The sequence below is a fragment of the Schistocerca nitens genome, chromosome 3, assembly GCF_023898315.1.
Source record: "Schistocerca nitens isolate TAMUIC-IGC-003100 chromosome 3, iqSchNite1.1, whole genome shotgun sequence".
In the NCBI taxonomy this organism is placed as follows: domain Eukaryota; kingdom Metazoa; phylum Arthropoda; class Insecta; order Orthoptera; family Acrididae; genus Schistocerca; species Schistocerca nitens.
Genome location: NC_064616.1, coordinates 680,591,409 through 680,610,985, shown reverse-complemented (window position 1 = coordinate 680,610,985; position 19,577 = coordinate 680,591,409). Strand labels below are relative to the sequence as shown.

Below are 19,577 nucleotides of genomic sequence, written 5' to 3'. Positions count from 1 at the left end.
AGGGGAAATGCAAAACTATAGAACCAGTCATGATTACGAGGAAGATAGATTCATCCTATTGGAAAATTATAGAAACTTTTGGAGAAAGAACAACCATATGTCTGAATATCAAGAGCTCAGACAGCAAGCTGATACTAAGCAAAGAAGGGAAGGCTGAAATGTGGAAGGGATATGTAGAAGGGCTATACAAAACAAACAGATTTGAAGACTACATTGTGGCAAGAAAAGATGAAATTGATGAAGACGAGATGGAAAACTTGATACTGGGAAAAGAATTAGATGGGGCAATGAATGAGCTAAGAGGAAACACGGTGCAAGGAGTAGACATTTCATCAAAATTTTTGAGAATCTTGAAAGAACCAACCATTACAAAACTTTTTAACGTGGTATGCAATATATGAGGCAAGCAGAATACCCTAAACTTCCAAGAAGAATGTAGTAATATCAGTTCCAAAGACAGTAGATGCAATTAAGTGTGAGTATGTGAATATTGGAACCACGAGTTTAGTAAGAAATAGCTGAAGAATAGCAATGTGAGTTATTTGCAAAATAATGGAACGACCGGTAGAGGATGACCTGGGTGAAGATCAGTTTGGACTGAGAAATGTAGGAACATGTTAGACAATACTGATCCTATGATTTATCTTTGAAGATTAGATTAGATTTAGGTTAGATTAGTACAGTACTTGTTCCATAGATTATGAATACGACACTTCGTAATGATGTGGAATGTGTCAGGTTAATAAAAGGTGTCTATACAAGATATTACGTTACACAAAATATTACATGACACTTAATATTTTTAATTTTTTTGTGGGGGTTGGGGAAATTACCCACTTATTATATCCAAAAATTCATCTAATGAGTAGAAGGAGTTGCCATTAAGAAATTCTTTAAATTTCCTTTTAAATGCTATATGGCTATCTGTCAGACTTTTGATGCTATTAGGTAAGATATGTTAAAGAATTGTGAACCCACATTTACATCATTTGTAGAGAAATCTTTGGACAGTGTTGGCTAGAATACTCTCTTTGAAATTCTTAAGGTAGCTTGTATAATATAAAGGGAACAGAAGGTTATTTATTTTACAGAAACCAAACTGCAGTTCTGCGAATCAAAGGACATAAAAGGGAGGTAGGAATTGAGAAGATGGCGAGGCAAGGTAGTAGCCTATCCTCCACATTATTCAGTCTGTGCATAGAACAAGCAGAAAAGGAAACCATGGAGAAAGTTGGGAAGGGAGTTTAAAGTTCAGTGACATTGTAATTTGCCAGAGACAGCGAAGGGCCTGGAACATCATTTGAATAAAATGAACATTGTCTTGAAAAGAGGTTATAAGATGACCAACAACAAAAGTAAGACAAGGGTAATGGAACATAGAGTAAATCAGGTGATATTAAGGAAAAATAGGTTATAAAGCTAGACATTGAAAATGTAACTAGTGGTGGAAGAAGTAGAGGGGGCATAAAAAGAACACTGGCAATAGCAAGAAAGTTTTTCTGAAAAAGAGAAACCTCACATCTAATATAAATGTAATTATTAGGAAGTGTTTTCTGAATGTGTTTGTCCAGGGTGCAGCCTTATACAAAAGTGAAACGTGGCTGGTAAACAGTACAGACAAAAAAGCAACGAAGCTTTTGAAATGTGGTGATACAGTTAAATGTGGAAGATTAGACAGGTAGATCACATAACTGATGAAGAGGTGCAATTGAATCTGGGAGAAAAGTATTTTATGGCGTAACTTGACTAGGAGGAGGGACCAGGTGGTCCAAAAGTATCGAGGAATAGTTAATTTGGTAATCAAGGGAAGTGACAGGGGAGCATGGAAAACATTTTAGGAGACCAAAGCTATTAGTTATGCAGAAAGGATGATACTCGCACAGGATACACTAGCATGGAGAGCTACAATGATCCATTCTTCGCACTGAGGACAACTACCATCACAACACTATTGTCTGTTGTTGAGAGTCTGCACTTTAATGTTAATTTATAAGACTTTCTGCTGATAGGTACAGCACTTTTAATATTGTTTCACTGCCATATTTATGATGTTTTAATGGAGAAAACAGTGTTTGTATTTAATACATGTGCGAAATATTTTTTTCAGGCCACTAAGCAGATGGAGGAAAGATTGCAGAGTTTTATTGATGAAAATAAATCACTAGATTCAAATGAGAAGTTCAGCATACTTGCCAAAGACTGTGTACCCATAGTGAGATTTGTTCACCATCAGATTGTGGAGATGGCAAGAGACTGCCTTCAAAAATCTGAAGAAAAACTGGTCACCAGCAGATATTTCTATGAAATGTCAGAAAATTTGGAAAAGTTGCTTTCGGAGGTAAATCCCCCACCTGAAGTCCATTGTCTTCTTGTACTCCTTGTGATTTTAATTATTTACTTTCAGAATTCTATGTTGCCCATAAGATCACCTATTCAGCCTGGCAAATACATTATAGCAGAGAATTATGTGTGTAGTAAACCTATCTCAGCCAAAAAATGTGATAGCAGACAGGCAGTATGCATTTGGATTTTGCATCTATATTCTATATATTAAAACATTAATTTTGCATTTTTGAATTTTATCTGAAATGGAGCCAGGTCTTTTCTGTATAACTGAAGCAGTTCTCACGAGAGACTGCAAGTTGAGAACTCCATGATCTGGCACCGAGATAAGATGATTCCAATTTTGCTTTCATTGTGTTGTTGCATGTTATATGATAACTTATGCTAACTGGCAACTTGATCTGTGTGATACTTCTATTAATATGTCTGTTTAAATTAGCAGGAAGTGGAATTTGTAATACTTATCACATCCATTGCTGTAAACTACTCATGCCTCCTGTATGGCGTTATATAGTAGCTGACCCAGTAGGTCAGTCTTCAGTGGCTGATAACTGTTGAAGTTGTACAGAACAGTAGCAACCCTTTTTAACAGTATAATAAAAACAGTCAATTGAGATCACAACACTTATTTATTTATTAATTCTGGTAACCGGTTTCACTCAAAAGTGGCATTCTTCAGACCAGTAGGTCCTTGGTGATCCTTGGAGTCAGTTCACGGAGATGCTGTATGTACCAAAAAGTACCAGTCGACAACTGTCCAACTGCAGTTGTCGACTGGTACTTAATGATATGTACAGCAACTCTGTGAACAGGTTTCATGCATCATCAAGAATCTACTGGTCTGAAGGTGCTCACTTTTGACTGTAAACAGGTACTAGAATTAATAAATAAATAATTTTTATGAAATGGACTGACTGTTTTTACTATTCAGTGGCCGAATTTAGATTTGAAATCCTAAGTTTCAAAGCAGGAGGCTGGTCAGCACTGTAACTCCTCTGTTACTGTAATTTCAACACATACTTCAGCAACCACCATTTGGTGTGACGAAGGAACATCATGTGTCATGAAAAGCAGCAAGTTTCACTTAAATGCCCAGTTTTGAAGAAGATACAGATTTGTCTAAGGAAAGGGGGGAAAAAAAACTAGCTTCAGGGTTTGTGTGGGTATATAAATTGAATTGTCATTACCAGACAATTTCTGCGACATCTGCCATGCCCTAGTTGTATTAGGCATGTTATGCTGCTCATAGGATTTCAGTGGTTCTTACCACACCCACTAAAAACATTCCAAAATGTATAGCTGTACTGTACTAAAACAACAAATCCCAACCAAAAGATGTTAGGGGGTTGCCCTCTATGAGTGACAGCACTGAAGAAATCGGTGATGTGTTGCAGAAAATGCCAATTTTTTCCTGATTGTGAAATGAGAAGAGGGGTCCTAGGAAATTATCTCAAGTTTTATATATTTGTTAGCATTGCATTGTGTTGCAGTAATGCTTAAACTTGTAAAGTAGCCTAGAAATGAAACACTTCTTGTAGAAATATCTTGTAGAAATATCTGTCATAAAGAAACATGAAACCACAGTAAGAATTTCAGTAAATTCTTGCATGGTGAAGAGTATTTTACATCGCTATTAGTCATTTCCTTTCCTGCTCCACTTGCAAATAGAGCGAGGGGAAAAGTCACTGTCTATGTGCTTCTGTATGAGCCCTAATTTATCTTGTCTACATGGTCCTTACTCAATTTATCTTGGCAGCAGTAGACTCATTCTGCAATGAACTTCAGATGCCAGTTCTCTAATTTTTCTCAACAGTGTTTCCGTAAAAGAATGTAATGATTCCTCTAGGGATCCCCATTTGAGTTCAAAAAGCATCTCCGTAACACTCGTGTGTTGAATGAACCTAGCCATAACAACATCCTTCTTGTGAATTGCTTCAATGTTCTTGTTTAATTTGATCTGGTGGGGAACCGAAACACTAAAGCAGTATTCAAGAATGGATCCCACTCGTGTTCTGTATGTGGTCTCTTTTATAGATGAGCTATATTTTACTAAAGTTCTCCTACTTAACCAGTGTTGTCAACTCACCTTCTCTCCTACCATCCTTACAATCTCATTTCATTTCATGTCACTTTGCAACATTACACCTTGATATTTCATTGACTGTGTCACGCAGCATGCTACTAATAGTATATTTTAAACATTATGGGATTGTTTTTCCTACACATCTGGATTGACGTACATTTTTCCACATTTAGAGCAAGCTGCCACTCACCACACCAACTAGAAATTTTGTCTAAGTCCTCCTGTATCTTACTACAGTTACTCGACACCCTCCTGTACACCACAGTGTCATCAGAAAACAGCCACAGATTGCTGCTCACGCTATCTGTCAGATCATTTGTGTTTATAGGGATTAAGAGCAGTCCTATTGCAGTTCTCTAGGGCACTCATGATGATATCCTTGCGTCTGATGAATACTTGCTGTCGAGGACAACATACTGGATGCTATTACTTGAGAAGAGTTCAAGCCACTCGCGTATCTGGGAACCTGTTCTTTATGCTAATACCGTTATTAACAGTCTGCAGTGGGGCACTGTGTCAAATGCTTTTTGGAAATCTGGGAGTATGGAATCTGTCTTTTGCCATTTGTACATAGTTTGCAGGTATCACTTGAGAAAAGGGCAAGCTGAGTTTCACACCAGCAGTGGTTTATAAATCTGCCGTGATTTACATCTCAAGGAAATTTGTTAGACCCAAACTTAGAGTATGTTCAAAAATTTTGCAGCAAAGTGGTGTTAAGTATATCAGTCTATAATTTTGCGAGTCCATCCTTGTATCCATCTTATGTACAGGAGCAATCTGCACTTTTTTCCTGTCACTTGGGACTTGGCACTGGGCAAGAGATTCATGATAAAGGCAAGCTAAGTAAGGGGCCAGTGCGATAGAATACGGTTTGTAAAACCTAATAGGGATTTCATCCGGACCTTGTGACTTATTTGTTTTCAACTCTTTCAGTTGCTTCTCTACACCAGCGATGCCGATGAATGTTCTCCACGTGGGAATCTGTGTGTTAGTATGATCCTCGTGTAGGAATGATTTCTTAAAAGCTGAAATTTGAAACTTCAGCTTTCCTTTTGTCTTCTATTTCCACGTATCACTGCTCAAAGAAGACTTAACATTTTTACATAGGACCAGAATTTTCTCAGATTCTCAGCAAGATCTTTTGCTGAGAAATGATGCTGGAAGATGTTGCACACTTTGCAGAGAGAGACATGATGGAGATTGACATCGAGTGATGGGCTGGATTGGGGTAGGGCTGGAGAGAATTAATTGTTAGTCCGGGTCTTAAGGAAATCAATGTTGTGAAGTAAATCCCTTATGCTAAAGTGAAAAACTCTATTGGACCACAAAACTGTCGCTGTTGTTACCATGTGTAACTGTGACTGAATAGGGTTTGAATACGAGATATTCCTCAACTCTGACGACATCAGTAGAAGCTGGAACCAACTCCCATACTTGCAAGTGGTTTTACAAAGAAAAATCCCCAGTAAAGACAACTTTACATACCAGTTCACTGTCTAGTGCTCTTGATAGCAATTAACATCAACTGTGCAGGTAGATATTGAATTATTAGCTAGGGCTTCCAAGTCGACAACTTCAAACTTGAAACAGATAATTGTGAATTTGGGTGAAAACTATTGGGCCGTAATGAACTGGTTCCGTCTGACATATAAGACAAAGTTCTGGAGACAGTACATGCGAGTCCGAGGGTCTCTCTAAGGGAACCAACAAACTGCTAACCAAAGCCTTTCTCTGTAGTCCCACCAAATTGGCAGAAGACAAATCACAAAGAAAACTTCAGCACTAAAATGTGTATTATACATCAGTGAAACATTGATCATTCAGTATTAATGTTTAGGAACTGTGACTTTACCACTGTACAGTCCTTTGAGTCTTCATACACCAGAGACCAATTTCAGTTGGTTTTAACACTCCTGTTATATGAGGTTGTAATGTTGAACCAATGATTTCAGTGCGGAAAAGGCTTAAGATGATGATACCATCTTTATAAACTATGAGGCCGTCTACTACCTTGTCACAAAACTTCTCCAACCATTCTATTTGTGTGGAGAGTTATGTGCGCATAATGTTGGGGGGTGTAGCTACCGCATTCTCTTGGTTGGAAGCATAAAGAAAGAAGCCTTATACATTCTGAACACATTGCTGAGCATGCAAATCAGCACTGATATGCTGTCAGCCTCGACCTTGGATCCTTAATATGTTCTCCTTATGTCTATACATTTCACATTGGGAAATGATAATTATTTGCCTTTCATTGACCACTTCCCAATCTGAATGTATCTGATGTATATTGCAGCACCCGGAAAAAGCCATCAAAGTGGATTAGTATAATTGGTTCCTGTACACCCAACTCGCTGTATTTGAAAACAGCACCACTGTTAGGGACTGGGTGGTGCAGCAGCAGGCTGGCTTGAAACACAAGGACATCTTCTGCAAACTGCAAAATAGATAACACAGCTTTTAGGATTTTTTTTTTTTGCTTTTCTCAGGTTTTCATTTGAGTCTCATTCATAAGTGTTTTGTTAAGTGATGTCTCTAGTAGTATCCTTTCAGTACAACAAAATCTATCATTTGCTGAACTTATTTGCGTGTTCCACTTCATGTCTTTACTCATTCTTAGCCCCAGTTATTTTTATAACATGACTGAGTAGTTGTGACATATTGTGTGAGGTTACTAATTTTTTTATGTTTTGTAAAGAGCGAATCCTTAAGTTTCATTTGTTAAGAGCATGTTGCCAGTCATTGCGTCAGGCCAATATTTGGTCAAGAGGTAACTGGATGTTACTGAAATTTGTATTGAATAAAATTTGCTAATACATAACTGCATCATCTGTGAAAAGTCAGAGATCACAACTAATAGTATTTGCCAAGTCATTTGTGAATAAAATCAGTAGTAACAGACATAGTTTACTGCCCTGGGTCACACCAGGTAAAACTTCTATCTGTATATTTGTCCAGGATAACTTTCAACATTCCTCTTACCAAGAAATTTTCACTCCATTCACAAACCCGGTTAGATATCACAGACACATCAGTCTTCCTTGGTAGTCATTGGAGTGGTACTGAATAAGATTTTCAAAAATCTGTAAACATTGAATCGCCTTTATTACCTTTACAGATACTTCTGAAATGAATACTTATTTCCATGGAAAAAGTAAGCTTACTGGACAGAATGTTAGTCACCCCCTTAAAAGGGTACACTAGTCATGTAGGTGTTGTGTAACTGGTGTAAAATTCTTACCAGAGAGTCATGTGACACCCCCACAGCTGACATATGGTGTGACAGTGATGTGGTGTTTACTACTCGTATGGAATCAGTACAATAAGATGTGTCAACATCGAGACCTGTCAGGATGCCAGAAAGGAGCTGTTGTTTGCATGTGCCCATGACTGCATTGTGAATGAAAGTGACCAATTTGTTTGTGTATCAACATGGACTGTCATGTATATGAGGAATGGTGTACTTCTTGTACTCATGCAATGTGATGTAAGAACAGTGGTTGTATGAGGATGTTTTCTTTCTAAGAAATTAAAGATACCAATGGGTCCCATGCCTTATCCACTTGAAAGTCACTATTGTGATTAATAAGACCTTGTGTTACACATATTTCCACAAACTCCGTAATAATTGAATCCCAGAAGGATCTTGTCGAAACCAAGATTCCCATGGCAGACTAATCTATGGAATGTCCTGTGGAGGTACAATGCTTGGATATGATTGACTTATTGGGCTGCGAAAGGCAAGTGCGGCAATCGTGTCCAATGCACCTTTTACGCACTGTGTGCATTGTCTGACTGATGTACACTCTGCCACACTGGCAAGGCAGTCTGTAGATTCTGGCTTTCCACAGTCCCAGATTGTCCTTTGCCGAACTGAGAAGAGCACACATCTTCGTAGGTGGGAGGAAGATTACTTTGACTTGATATTTTCTTAAGATTCTATGTAATTTAAATGAAATATTGCTGACATACGGGAGGAGCGACCTGGGGTTGATCCACTCATTTTCTTCTTGGTCTCATGGGTGATCACGTTTCTTCTTCCTTAAAGCTGTGCTGATGTGATCTGGAGAATATCAGTCATACTGAGACCTTTTTTGTGTAAAGGTAGCGATGTGAACTAGCAATTTACAGTGCAAAACATTCACCTGAAGGTGGCTGAATGGTTATCAACCAAAATATCATGGTGAGAAGTCGATGGCTGCAATCCTGAAACTTCATGGAATGCCCTTTATGCCAAGAAAAGTTGATGAATGACATGATAAGGTGATAGCTTTAAACATTTGCAAAAAATGATCAAAAATTATATTCAAAACCATTGACCTGAGCGTTCAAGTTATTTTCTTTGGTATGTAAAACCTTGTCACGCTATTCTGAATTAAGTCTCTCTCTCTCTCTCTCCCTCTCTCTCTCTCTTTAAACCAACTTAATGTGGCCAACTGCACTGTGGAACCTTAGGCCACAGTAAGGAAAATGAATAAACCATCAATAGAACCTGAAACTTAAATATATTTCTATAAAGCCAAACTTAGTTAAGTGAAGTGTGGTTACAAAAAGTTTCTAGATCTTACAGTTTTTGATAAAATCATGAACTGGTAGTAATACAAGACTGTGTTGTTAACTGTTCCAAATTTAAATTTCCACACTTGGCTTAAAACTCGGTAACATATTCTGAGAGTAGCTCACAATAACTTGTACAGCTTGTAACAAATGTCTGCTTCTGGAAACCTAATCTTAATGCTTAAATATAACATCAAGACTCAAATTTGGGCAAACAGAAAATAGTCAATGTTCAGGATTGCTTAATTACAAGTGAGACAACTAGCAAGAGTATAAACGAAGTTAACAAGAAGTCACTCAACTTATGCAGATGGTGTCATATTCAGAAATTGATAGTGTGTCGCCTTCTATCAAAGTGGCCACCATCAAGAAAGTCTGCCACCTCCTATAGCTCAGGCTGAATTTCCGGGATTTTGAACAAAATGAAACAAGTATACAAGAAATTCCTGTAACATAAAACATGAAACAAGTATACAAGAAATTCCTGTAACATAAAACAATTACCACAAGCAGCAAACTGTGCACAAAAACACACTAGATATATCACTTGAAAGTTTAAAATGTAATCTTTAGTTATCCATACTTCCGTATTCATAACAATTCAAGTTACACCAGAACAACAAATAACATGACTGGCAGCCAGGTCACTGTAAGCTTAAGCACTACTTAGAACACTGCTAAACCTTTCTGAGGTTTCTCATAAATAAACACTCCTCAGGTAGGGTACTAGGAACTAGTCTGTCAATATAGAACAATTTCTCACTGCTATTTGTTGGATCCAAATGTTACTGAACACAGAGTATTATAGTTCCCCTGACTGTAACTGTATCATCATCAGGGCTACAGATTATTAGAGCCAGGAAATATGACCATAACTCCCATGATTAGTTTATCACAATGCTGAGGATGTGCCACAGTACTGGTGAGAATTTAGTGTGTATTACGCATATTCCAGAATGGTGGCTGATGTGCACAAATTCACCTCACTGCACTGACAGGTCACCAGCAAAGTACGCCCACACTCGCACGAGTGAAGACTGCCCTCAGTACAACAACAACAACTGAGATATGCAGGCGCATGCGTGTGTGTGTGCGCGCGCCCACCCACCCACCCGCACACACACACACACACACACACACACACACACACACACACACACACACAGCAGGCCAACTGTACTGACCACTGTAGCAGACTTCAGGCTTTTTAACCTCCAGAAACACTGGTCTCCTGACACTCTATGACCCAGCTGATGTCCGGCTTCACTGCACACAGGCCTAAATGGCACACCTTTTTGCCCTTGCTACCATCTGGAGAGGAAACTAAAGACCATAATAAATCAAAACAAATAGACAGCAATGTGCAGTAAGATTGATTTGGGTGACTAGAGGCAAAGATAGCTGGCACACGCATTACTATTCTTTTTTTCCTCCCTGCCTGTCCATTGGATTGTCTTCATAGTGCTGATTATGCTTGGATCTGGCTTGATTTTCGACACTCATTTTCTTCCCTTCTATCATTCTACAACTTTTCATTCTCAACTATCTGGTCTCCTTGTTGCGTTTGACTTGCTACTTCTTTTCTAAATTTTACAAAGTGTGGATAGTGCAAGGAAGGTTATCAGTGCAGCATATGTTCCACCTTTTGTGTCTCTCTCTCTTTGCACCTGTCCATTCTTGCAGAGGAAAAATGCAGTATGGTTTATTATTAATGAAAACTTCCTCTTCTGTCCAATCTACAGCTCTTCATACCTGTGATCATCCCCACTCAAAAATTTGAACATGGCCGAAGGAATCATCTTCCACAGAGATCTTATGCTCCAAACAGTTGAGGAGCTTCATACAAATCTCCTCTGGCAAGGTGCATATTTTATCAGATTAGTACAAAAAGGGCCCAAGATAATTATATGAATACAGGTGCCTTTATCTTTGACTTTGGAGGGAATGTCCTCCTGGAGAAATTGAAAGTTATGGTGTACAGGTGAGGTGCTTAAGATGTTTATGATTTGGGTATATATCATCCCGCTGCATGGTGGACCCAAAATGTGGCACTGGTGGACAATCACTCCACAAAAGTAGTCCTTGTGAACATTCACCTTTGTGTGTGTCAACTGCACGGAACGTCAGCCCCCCCACATTCGCCAGTTTGCCCAGTTTTCAAGAAAGAACAAAAGATACAGGAATACAAATCTATGGACCACCTGTTGTATTCTAAGGTATGGAAGAAATGTGGACGCCTACATCTGTGGATATGACAATCAGTTATGCTATCATCGCAACTATCGATCCCCTTACGTCTACCTTCCCCAAACCAGACCTCCCACCACCCTACTCTCCCATGGTTCCCGCAGTACTCTCTTTGGAAACCACTTCCAGCACATGAGCCAGAGAAGCGTTACCCTTCATTGGTGTCTGTTGATGGCAGGGATCCCTCTCAAGAACCCTCTCTCAGGCAACCCCTAGACTTGAGACCCTACACCTTGAGTCCCTGTCACCACACCCAATGCATGTGGCCCCTTGGATGAATGTTGCCCACCAAAGGTTTACAAGAAAAATACATTGACGAGCCAGAGAAACTGGTACATCTGCCTAATATCATGTAGGGCCTCCGGGAGAATGCATAATGCCGCAACACGATGTGGCATGGACTCGACTAATGTCTGAAGTACTGCTGGAGGGAATTGAAACCATGAGTCCTGTAGGGCTGTTCATAAATCCATGAGAGTATGAGGGGGTGGAGATATTTTCTGAACAGCACATTGCAAGGCATTCCACATATGCTCAATAATATTCATGTCTGGGGAGTATGGTGGCCAGCGGAAGTGTTTAAACTCAGAAGAGTGTTCCTGGAGCTACTCTGTAGCAATTCTGGATGTGTGGCTTATCACATTGTCCTGCTGGAATTGCCCAAGTCTGCCAGCCGGTGTGGCCGAGCGGTTCTAGGCGCTTCAGTCTGGAACCGCGCGACAGCTACGGTCGCAGGTTTGAATCCTGCCTCGGGCATGGATATGTGTGATGTTCTTAGGTTAGTTAGGTTTAATTAGTTCTAAGTTCTAGGGAACTGATGACCTCAGATGTTAAGTCACATAGTGCTTAGAGCCATTTGAACCATTTTGCCCAAGTCTGTCGGAATGTGCAGTGGTCATGCATGGGTGCAGGTAATCAGACGGGATGCTTACATACGTGTCACTTGTCAGAGTTGTATCTAGACGTATCAGGGGCCCCATATAACTGCAACTGCATGTGCCCCACACCACTACAGAGCCTCCACCAGCTTGATCAGTCCCCTGCTGACATGCAGGGTCCATAGATTCATGAGGTTGTCTCCATATCCGTACACATCCATCTGCTCAATACAATTTTAAACGAGACTCGACCGACCGGGCAGCATGTTTCCAGTCATCAGCAGTCCAATGTCAGTGTTAAAGCTTTGTGTCGTGCAGTCATAAAGGGTACACGAGTGGGCCTTTGGCTCCAAAAGCCCATATCGATGATGTTTCATTGAATGGTTCATACACTGACACTTGCTGATGCCCCAGCATTAAAATCTGCAGCAATTTGTGGAAAGGTTGCACTTTTCTCACTTTGAAAGATTCTCTTCAGTTATCGTTGGTCCCGTTCTTGCAGGATCTTTTTCCGGCCACAGTAATGTCAGAGATTTCATGTTTTATCAGATTCCTGACATTCACAGTACGTTTGTGAAATGGTGCGTATGGGAAAATCCCCACTTCATTGCCACTATGGAGATGCTGTGTCCCATTGCCCGTGCACTGCCTATAACACCACTTTCAAATTCACTTAATTCTTGATAACCTGATTTGTAGCAGCAGTAACTGATCTAACAACTGTGTCAGACATTTGTTGTCTTATGTAGGCATTGCTGTGTCATATACAGGCGTTGCCAACCACTGCGCCGTATTCTGCCTATTTACATATCTCTGTATTTGAATATGCACGCCTATGCCAGTTTCTTTGGCACTTCAGTGTAATAATAATAATAATAATAATAATAATAGTAATAAACAGACACAGCAAACCCAGCTAAATATCGCCCCATAACATGCCTACCAACAATATACAAAATATTAACTTCAGTCATTACACAGAAATTAATGACACATACAACACAGAAAAAAATTATAAATGAAGAACAAAAACGCTGTTGCAAAGGAGCACGAGGATGTAAAGAGCAACTGATAATAGATGCAGAGGTGACATATCAATTTAAAACTAAACAAAGGTCGCTACACTACGCATACATTGATTGCCAAAAAGCTTTTGATAGTGTACCCCACTCATGGTTACTACAAATATTGGAAATATACAAAGTAGATCCTAAATTGATACAGTTCCTAAACATAGTAATGAAAAATTGGAAAACCACACTTAATATCCAAACAAAGTCAAATAATATCACATCACAGCCAATACAGATTAAGCGTGGAATATACCAAGGAGACTCATTAAGTCCTTTCTGGTTCTGTCTTGCTCTGAACCCACTATCCAACATGCTAAATAATACAAATTATGGATACAATATTACTGGAACATACCAACACAAAATCACACATTTGCTATACATGGATGATCTAAAACTACTGGCAGCAACAAAGCAACAACTCGGCCAATTACTAAAGATAACAGAAGTATTCAGCAATGATATAAATATGGCTTTTGGAACAGACAAATGTAAGAAAAATAACATAGTCAAGGGAAAACACACTAAACAAGAAGATTACGTATTGGATAACCACAGCGACTGCGTAGAAGTGATGGAAAAAACAGATGCCTATAAATATCTAGGATACAGAAAAAAAATAGGAATAGATAATACAAATATTGAAGAAGAACGAAAAGAAAAATATAGACAAAGACTAACAAAAATACTGAAAACAGAATTGACAGCAAGAAACAAGACAAAAGCTATAAATACTTACGCTATACCAATATTGACCTATCCATTTGGAGTAGTGAAATGGAGTAACACAGACCTAGAAGCACTCAATACACTTACACGATCGCAATACCACAAATATAGAATACATCACATACATTCAGCAACAGAAAGATTCACATTAAGCAGAAAGGAAGGAGGAAGGGGATTTATCGACATAAAAAACCTACATGATGGACAGGTAGACAATTTAAGAAAATTCTTTATAGAATGAGCAGAAACTAGCAAAATACACAAAGCAATCACTCATATAAATACATCGGCTACACCACTGCAATTTCATAACCACTTCTACAACCCTATAGATCACATAACATCAACAGATACGAAGAAAGTAAATTGAAAAAAGAAAACACTACATGGCAAGCACACCCGTATCATCTAACACAGCCACACATCAATCAAGACGCATCCAACACGTGGCTAAGAACAAGCAATATATACAGTGAGACGGAAGGATTCATGATTGCAATACAGGATCAAACAATAAACACCAGATATTACAGCAAGCATATTATTAAAGATCCCAATACCACAACAGATAAATGTAGACTTTGCAAACAACAAATAGAAACAGTAGATCACATCTACATCTACATCTACATTTATACTCAGCAAGCCACCCAACGGTGTGTGGCGGAGGGCACTTTACGTGCCACTGTCATAACCTCCCTTTTCTGTTCCAGTCGCGTATGGTTTGCGGGAAGAACGACTGTTTGAAAGCCTCCGTGCACGCTCGAGTCTCTCTAATTTTACATTCGTGATCTCCTCGGGAGGTATAAGTAGGGGGAAGCAATATATTCGATACCTCATCCAGAAACGCACCCTCTTGAAACCTGGCGAGCAAGCTACACCGTGATGCAGAGTGCCTCTCTTGCAGAGTCTGCCACTTGAGTTTGCTAAACATATCCGTAATGCTATCACAGTTACCAAATAACCCTGTGACGAAACGTGCCGCGGATGTACAATACTAGCAAATACAGAATACCCCAAAAGACATGACAATGTAGCAAAAATAATACATCAACAACTTGCTTTACAATATAAACTAATAAAACAACACGTTCCCACATACAAGTATGCACCACAAAATGTACTGGAGAATGATGAATACAAATTATACTGGAACAGAACCATTATAACAGATAAAACAATACCACATAACAAACCTGACATCACACTCACCAATAAAAAGAAGAAATTAACACAACTAATTGAAATATCCATACCCAATACAACAAATATACAGGAGAAAAAATTGAAAAATACATCCAACTGGCCGAGGAAGTGAAGGACATGTGGCATCAGGATAAAGTTGACATTATACCAATTATACTATCAACTATAGGAGTCATACCACACAATATCCACCAGTACATCAATGCAATACAGCTACATCCAAACTTATATATACATCTACAGAAATCTGTAATTATTGATACATGTTCAATTACCCGAAAGTTCCTAAATGCAATGTAACATATACCGTACAGTTAAAAGGAAGTCATGCTTGATCAAGGTCCGTGTCACTTTCCTTTTTTAACCAGACATAACGTCTGAGAAAGGAATTTATAATAATAATAATAATAATAGTAGTAGTAGGGACAAGGCTGCTCGTGCCCTCCACATAGTCGGATTATGAGCTGATGTTTGTGGACTCCACTGGTTACGGACACTGATCTTGCAGCATGACCAGTCCTCCTGGCCCCTTCACACCTAAACTGGCCTCCAGTCATTTGGTCATTCAGTGGAATTGTAAGGGGTACTACTGTCACATACTGGAACTGCAATACCTTATTTCCTCCTCTTTCGACGGTTTTCATAGCTCTCCAAGAAACACACTTCTCTGACAACCATTCTCCAATGCTCCATGTTTATTGTTCCTTTTGTCTGGATTGTGCTGGTTGCAAGAGGGCATCTGGAAGGGTCTGTCCTTTGGTTTGTACAGATGTCAGTGAATGGATTCCCGTTCATACCTCAGTAGAGGCAGTAGCTGTAGGGATGCAAACGATCTCGGTGATTACCACTTGGAATGTTTACCTACCTCCAGGTAGGCCTCTTACTTATGTTGACTTGACCACATTAATCCAACAACTTTCCACTCTTTTGTTCTGTCTGGGGGCTTGAATGTGCACCAAGCCTTGTGGCAGAGTACCACTTCATCTGGTAGGAGCCTTCTAATTGACCAGCTTCAGCTGCACCTCGTTAATGATGGTTTTCCTACCCATTTCAGTGCCACCTTTTCAGCTTTTGATATAACGATCTCCTCCCCTAATCTTGTGGCTTTGCCACATTGATCACTGCACACGAACCTTTGTGACAGTGACCACTTTCCGCTGATCTTGTCGTTTCCTTGCCACTGACAGACAAACCAGCTACCACATTGGGTGCTTCGCAGAGCCAGTTGGCCTTTGTATGCCTGTGCTGTTACATTCACTGCCCCTCTGTTTGATTATATTGATGATGTTGTGCAAAGCATCTCAGACATGATCATTCACACTGCTAGAACTACTATTCCTCTTTGTAAAGTTTACCGCCACTATTGGCCGGTGCCATGGTGGACCAAAGACGTTGCAGTAGCTATTCAGGATCTCTGACAAACCCTCCTACAATTCAAACAACATCCTTCAAAGACCAACCTTATCACTGTTAAGTGACTTCATACTAAGGCTTGTTATCTAATCAAATGCTGGGAGCACTATGGCTCCTTCAAAGGGATGTATGCCTCTTCATCTCAGGTTTGGGCCGAGTTCCTTGGTTTTATGGGCTGCCAGCACTCAATAGCCATTCTGGGTCTTGTCCAACAGGGTGGTCTTTTAACAATTAATTGGTTCATGCAGATCACCTTGTGAACAGCATCAGTGTCTTCTTCGTACAACTACCTTTCTACTGCAGAAGCAACAATTTGAAGACATCCCCTTGTGTTTCACTTCCCACCAAGCTGAGTCCTATAATGAATTCACTGACGGGGAACCATTCCAGGCACTTGTCCCATGACCTGATTCAATTCACAGTCAGATGATCCAACACCAGAATGTTCCCCAAATGCAACTCTGCTCAGGGTCTTCAACAATATTTGGCTCCAAGGAGCCTTCCCCTTTCAATGGGGAAATAGCATAGTTGTCAGAGTCCTTAAGCCATGCAAGAACCCAACATCTCCTGACAGTTACCAGCCAATTAGCGTGACCAAATTACTCTGTAAGTTGCTTGAAACTATGGTTTCCTGCAGATTATGCTGTGTTCTTGAATCTCGGAGCCTTTTTCCCCCCTGTCAGTGTGGTTTATGGGAGGGATGATCCACAACTGTCCATCTGGTTAGGGTGGAAGGAGCAATCTGACAGGCTTTTTCTAAATGTCAACACCTTGTCGCAGTCTTTTTTTTGACCTGCATAAGGCGAATGTCACCTGTTAGTGCCACCACATTTTACTTACCCTCCATGACTGGGGCTTTGAGATTCTCTACTGATTTTTATTCATCAGTTCTTATCCCACTGGTTGTTCTGGGTTAGAGTCAGCACTTTACTCAGGTCACCATGGGGCCAAGGGAACAGTATCCCACAGGGCTCTGTGTTGAGTGTTGCACTCTTCCTCATTGTCATCAGTGGGGTAATGACCTTTCTTGAGCTATTGGTCACATCTGAGTTGTATGTCAACAATTTTTTTTTTTTTTTTTTTTTCATTTGGTACAGCTCCCACTAGGAAGCCTCTGTGGAATGCCAGCTTGAGGTGTATTGCGGTGGTCCTCTGCATGGTCTCTTTTCCACGATTTCCAATTCTCTCCTTCAAAAACGCGGGTCCTGCATTTCTGCCATCATACACAGCACTTCCTGACTTGGAACTAGACTTAGGTACCCAGCACCTGGACATTGTAGCACAGTCCCATTCCTTGGGTCTCCTTTTTGACAAAAAGCTGACTTGGCTGCCTCATATTTGTCAGCTGAAGACTGGCTGCATGTGGAAGTTTAATGCTCTCTGCTTCCTCACCCACAAATTTTGGGGTGCAGATCATGCTACTCTTACCTGTGTGTAACAGGCCCTGATTTCGTCCCAACTGGACTATGGTTGCCAGGTTGATGGCTCAGTGGCTCCTTCAGCTTTAAAACTGTTATAACCAGTCCACCATCATGGTGTGCATCAGGCCACTGGTTCCTTTCAGACTAGTCCTGTAGACAGTCTCCATGTCGAAGTGGGGATCTTCCCTCTGTAGATTCGACAGTACCAGCTCATGGTCTCCTATGCAGTCATCATTTGACAATTCCCCAATCCTCCCACACATTCTATTCCCTTTGTATACATGGGGTATCATCCTCCTGATACCCGCCATCAGGTGGGATTACCTGCTGGAATGTGCCTCGCTTCCCTCAGCAAAGATCTCAAGCTGCTGTCCCTGGATTGTGCTCCCCATGTTTTCTCGTGCACTCCACCTTGGATGGTGCCCAGGTCATGGACTAGGGTCAATATCTTTCAAGGCCCTAAAGTTTTGGTCGCCCGCTTGACCTTTTGTCATCTGTTATGTCCTAGTTTTTGAGGAGTTTCATGGTGCTACCATCTTCTACACTGACAGCTCTAGAACTGTGGATCTGATGGGATATGCTTTTGCATCTCCTGCCAGTATGGAATGCCGTTTGGTCCAGGGAACATGTAGTGTGTTTATGGCAGAGCTGACAGCTGTTAGCAGAGCCTTCAGTTTTATTAAAGTGGCCTCCCATGACCGTGTTTTAATATCTACTGACTCAGTGACTAGTCTCCAGGCTGTTGACTGATTCTGTCCTTGCCACCCTTTGGTCTCCACTATTCATGAGTTTCTTGCTTACCTTCATCAGGCTGTCTGCTCAGTTGCCTTTCTGTGGGTCCCAAGTCATGGGAGTATCCTAGGGAATGAACTGGTTGGCCATCTGGCTAGAGAAGCACTTACTCACTCTCCTGGCACTTTTCTGTTGCCAGATGTGGATTTCTCACTGCACATGAGACCTCCGCTCACTTAGAAATGGAACAACATCTGGTAGGCTGCTGCCCCATCTGAAAAAATTCTGCACAGTCAAGGAGACTACTCCAGCATGGAGCTCCTCCTTCACTTTTCCCAGAAGGAATCCACAGTCCGGTTCTGTCTCCACATTGGTCATAACAGGTTGACTTGTAGTTTCCTTTTGTGTAACGAGCCATTCCTGATTGCAGCGGTGGAGCCTTACAGACAGTAGCTTGTATCTTGGTGGAATGGCCTCTCGTTTTGGCCCTCCATGGTAAGTGTAGACTCCCAGACGTGTTGCCTCTAATATTGACAGACAGGTCACGGATGGTTGAAATGGTTCTAAGTTTTCTGTGTGAAAGTGGTTTTCATTCTGTTATAAGGTTTTAATTTGCTCTGTAGCAGGGCCAAGGTGGTTGGGTATGGGATGCCTCCCACTGCATGCTAGGTCTGATGGATCCCTGATCCTACCTCCTTGACTAGGCTACTCTTTTATCCCTTTTTTACTCTGTTTTAATAACTTTTAGATTTGCTTGGCCTCCTTTCTGCCACACGTAATTTTAAATTCTAGATGTAGCACACTGTTGAATATTGAGCAGACTAGACTAATGAATCGGATGGGACAACTGTGGGTGGGTATTTCGTGTTACATGCAGAAACCTGGGGCACCCACC

At 40.5% G+C, this 19,577-nt stretch overlaps 1 protein-coding gene across 4 annotated transcripts in view; it reads left to right on the top strand.

The window, feature by feature from the left end:
- LOC126248637 (microtubule-associated serine/threonine-protein kinase 2) overlaps window positions 1–19,577 on the top strand; it is a 258,768-nt gene that overhangs the window by 66,509 nt on the left and 172,682 nt on the right. For all 4 annotated transcript variants that reach the window (XM_049949815.1, XM_049949816.1, XM_049949814.1 and 1 more), the window contains exon 8: window positions 2,108–2,338. In XM_049949815.1, coding sequence (XP_049805772.1) covers window positions 2,108–2,338 — 231 coding nt within the window. The remainder of the gene's footprint in view (window positions 1–2,107; window positions 2,339–19,577) is intronic.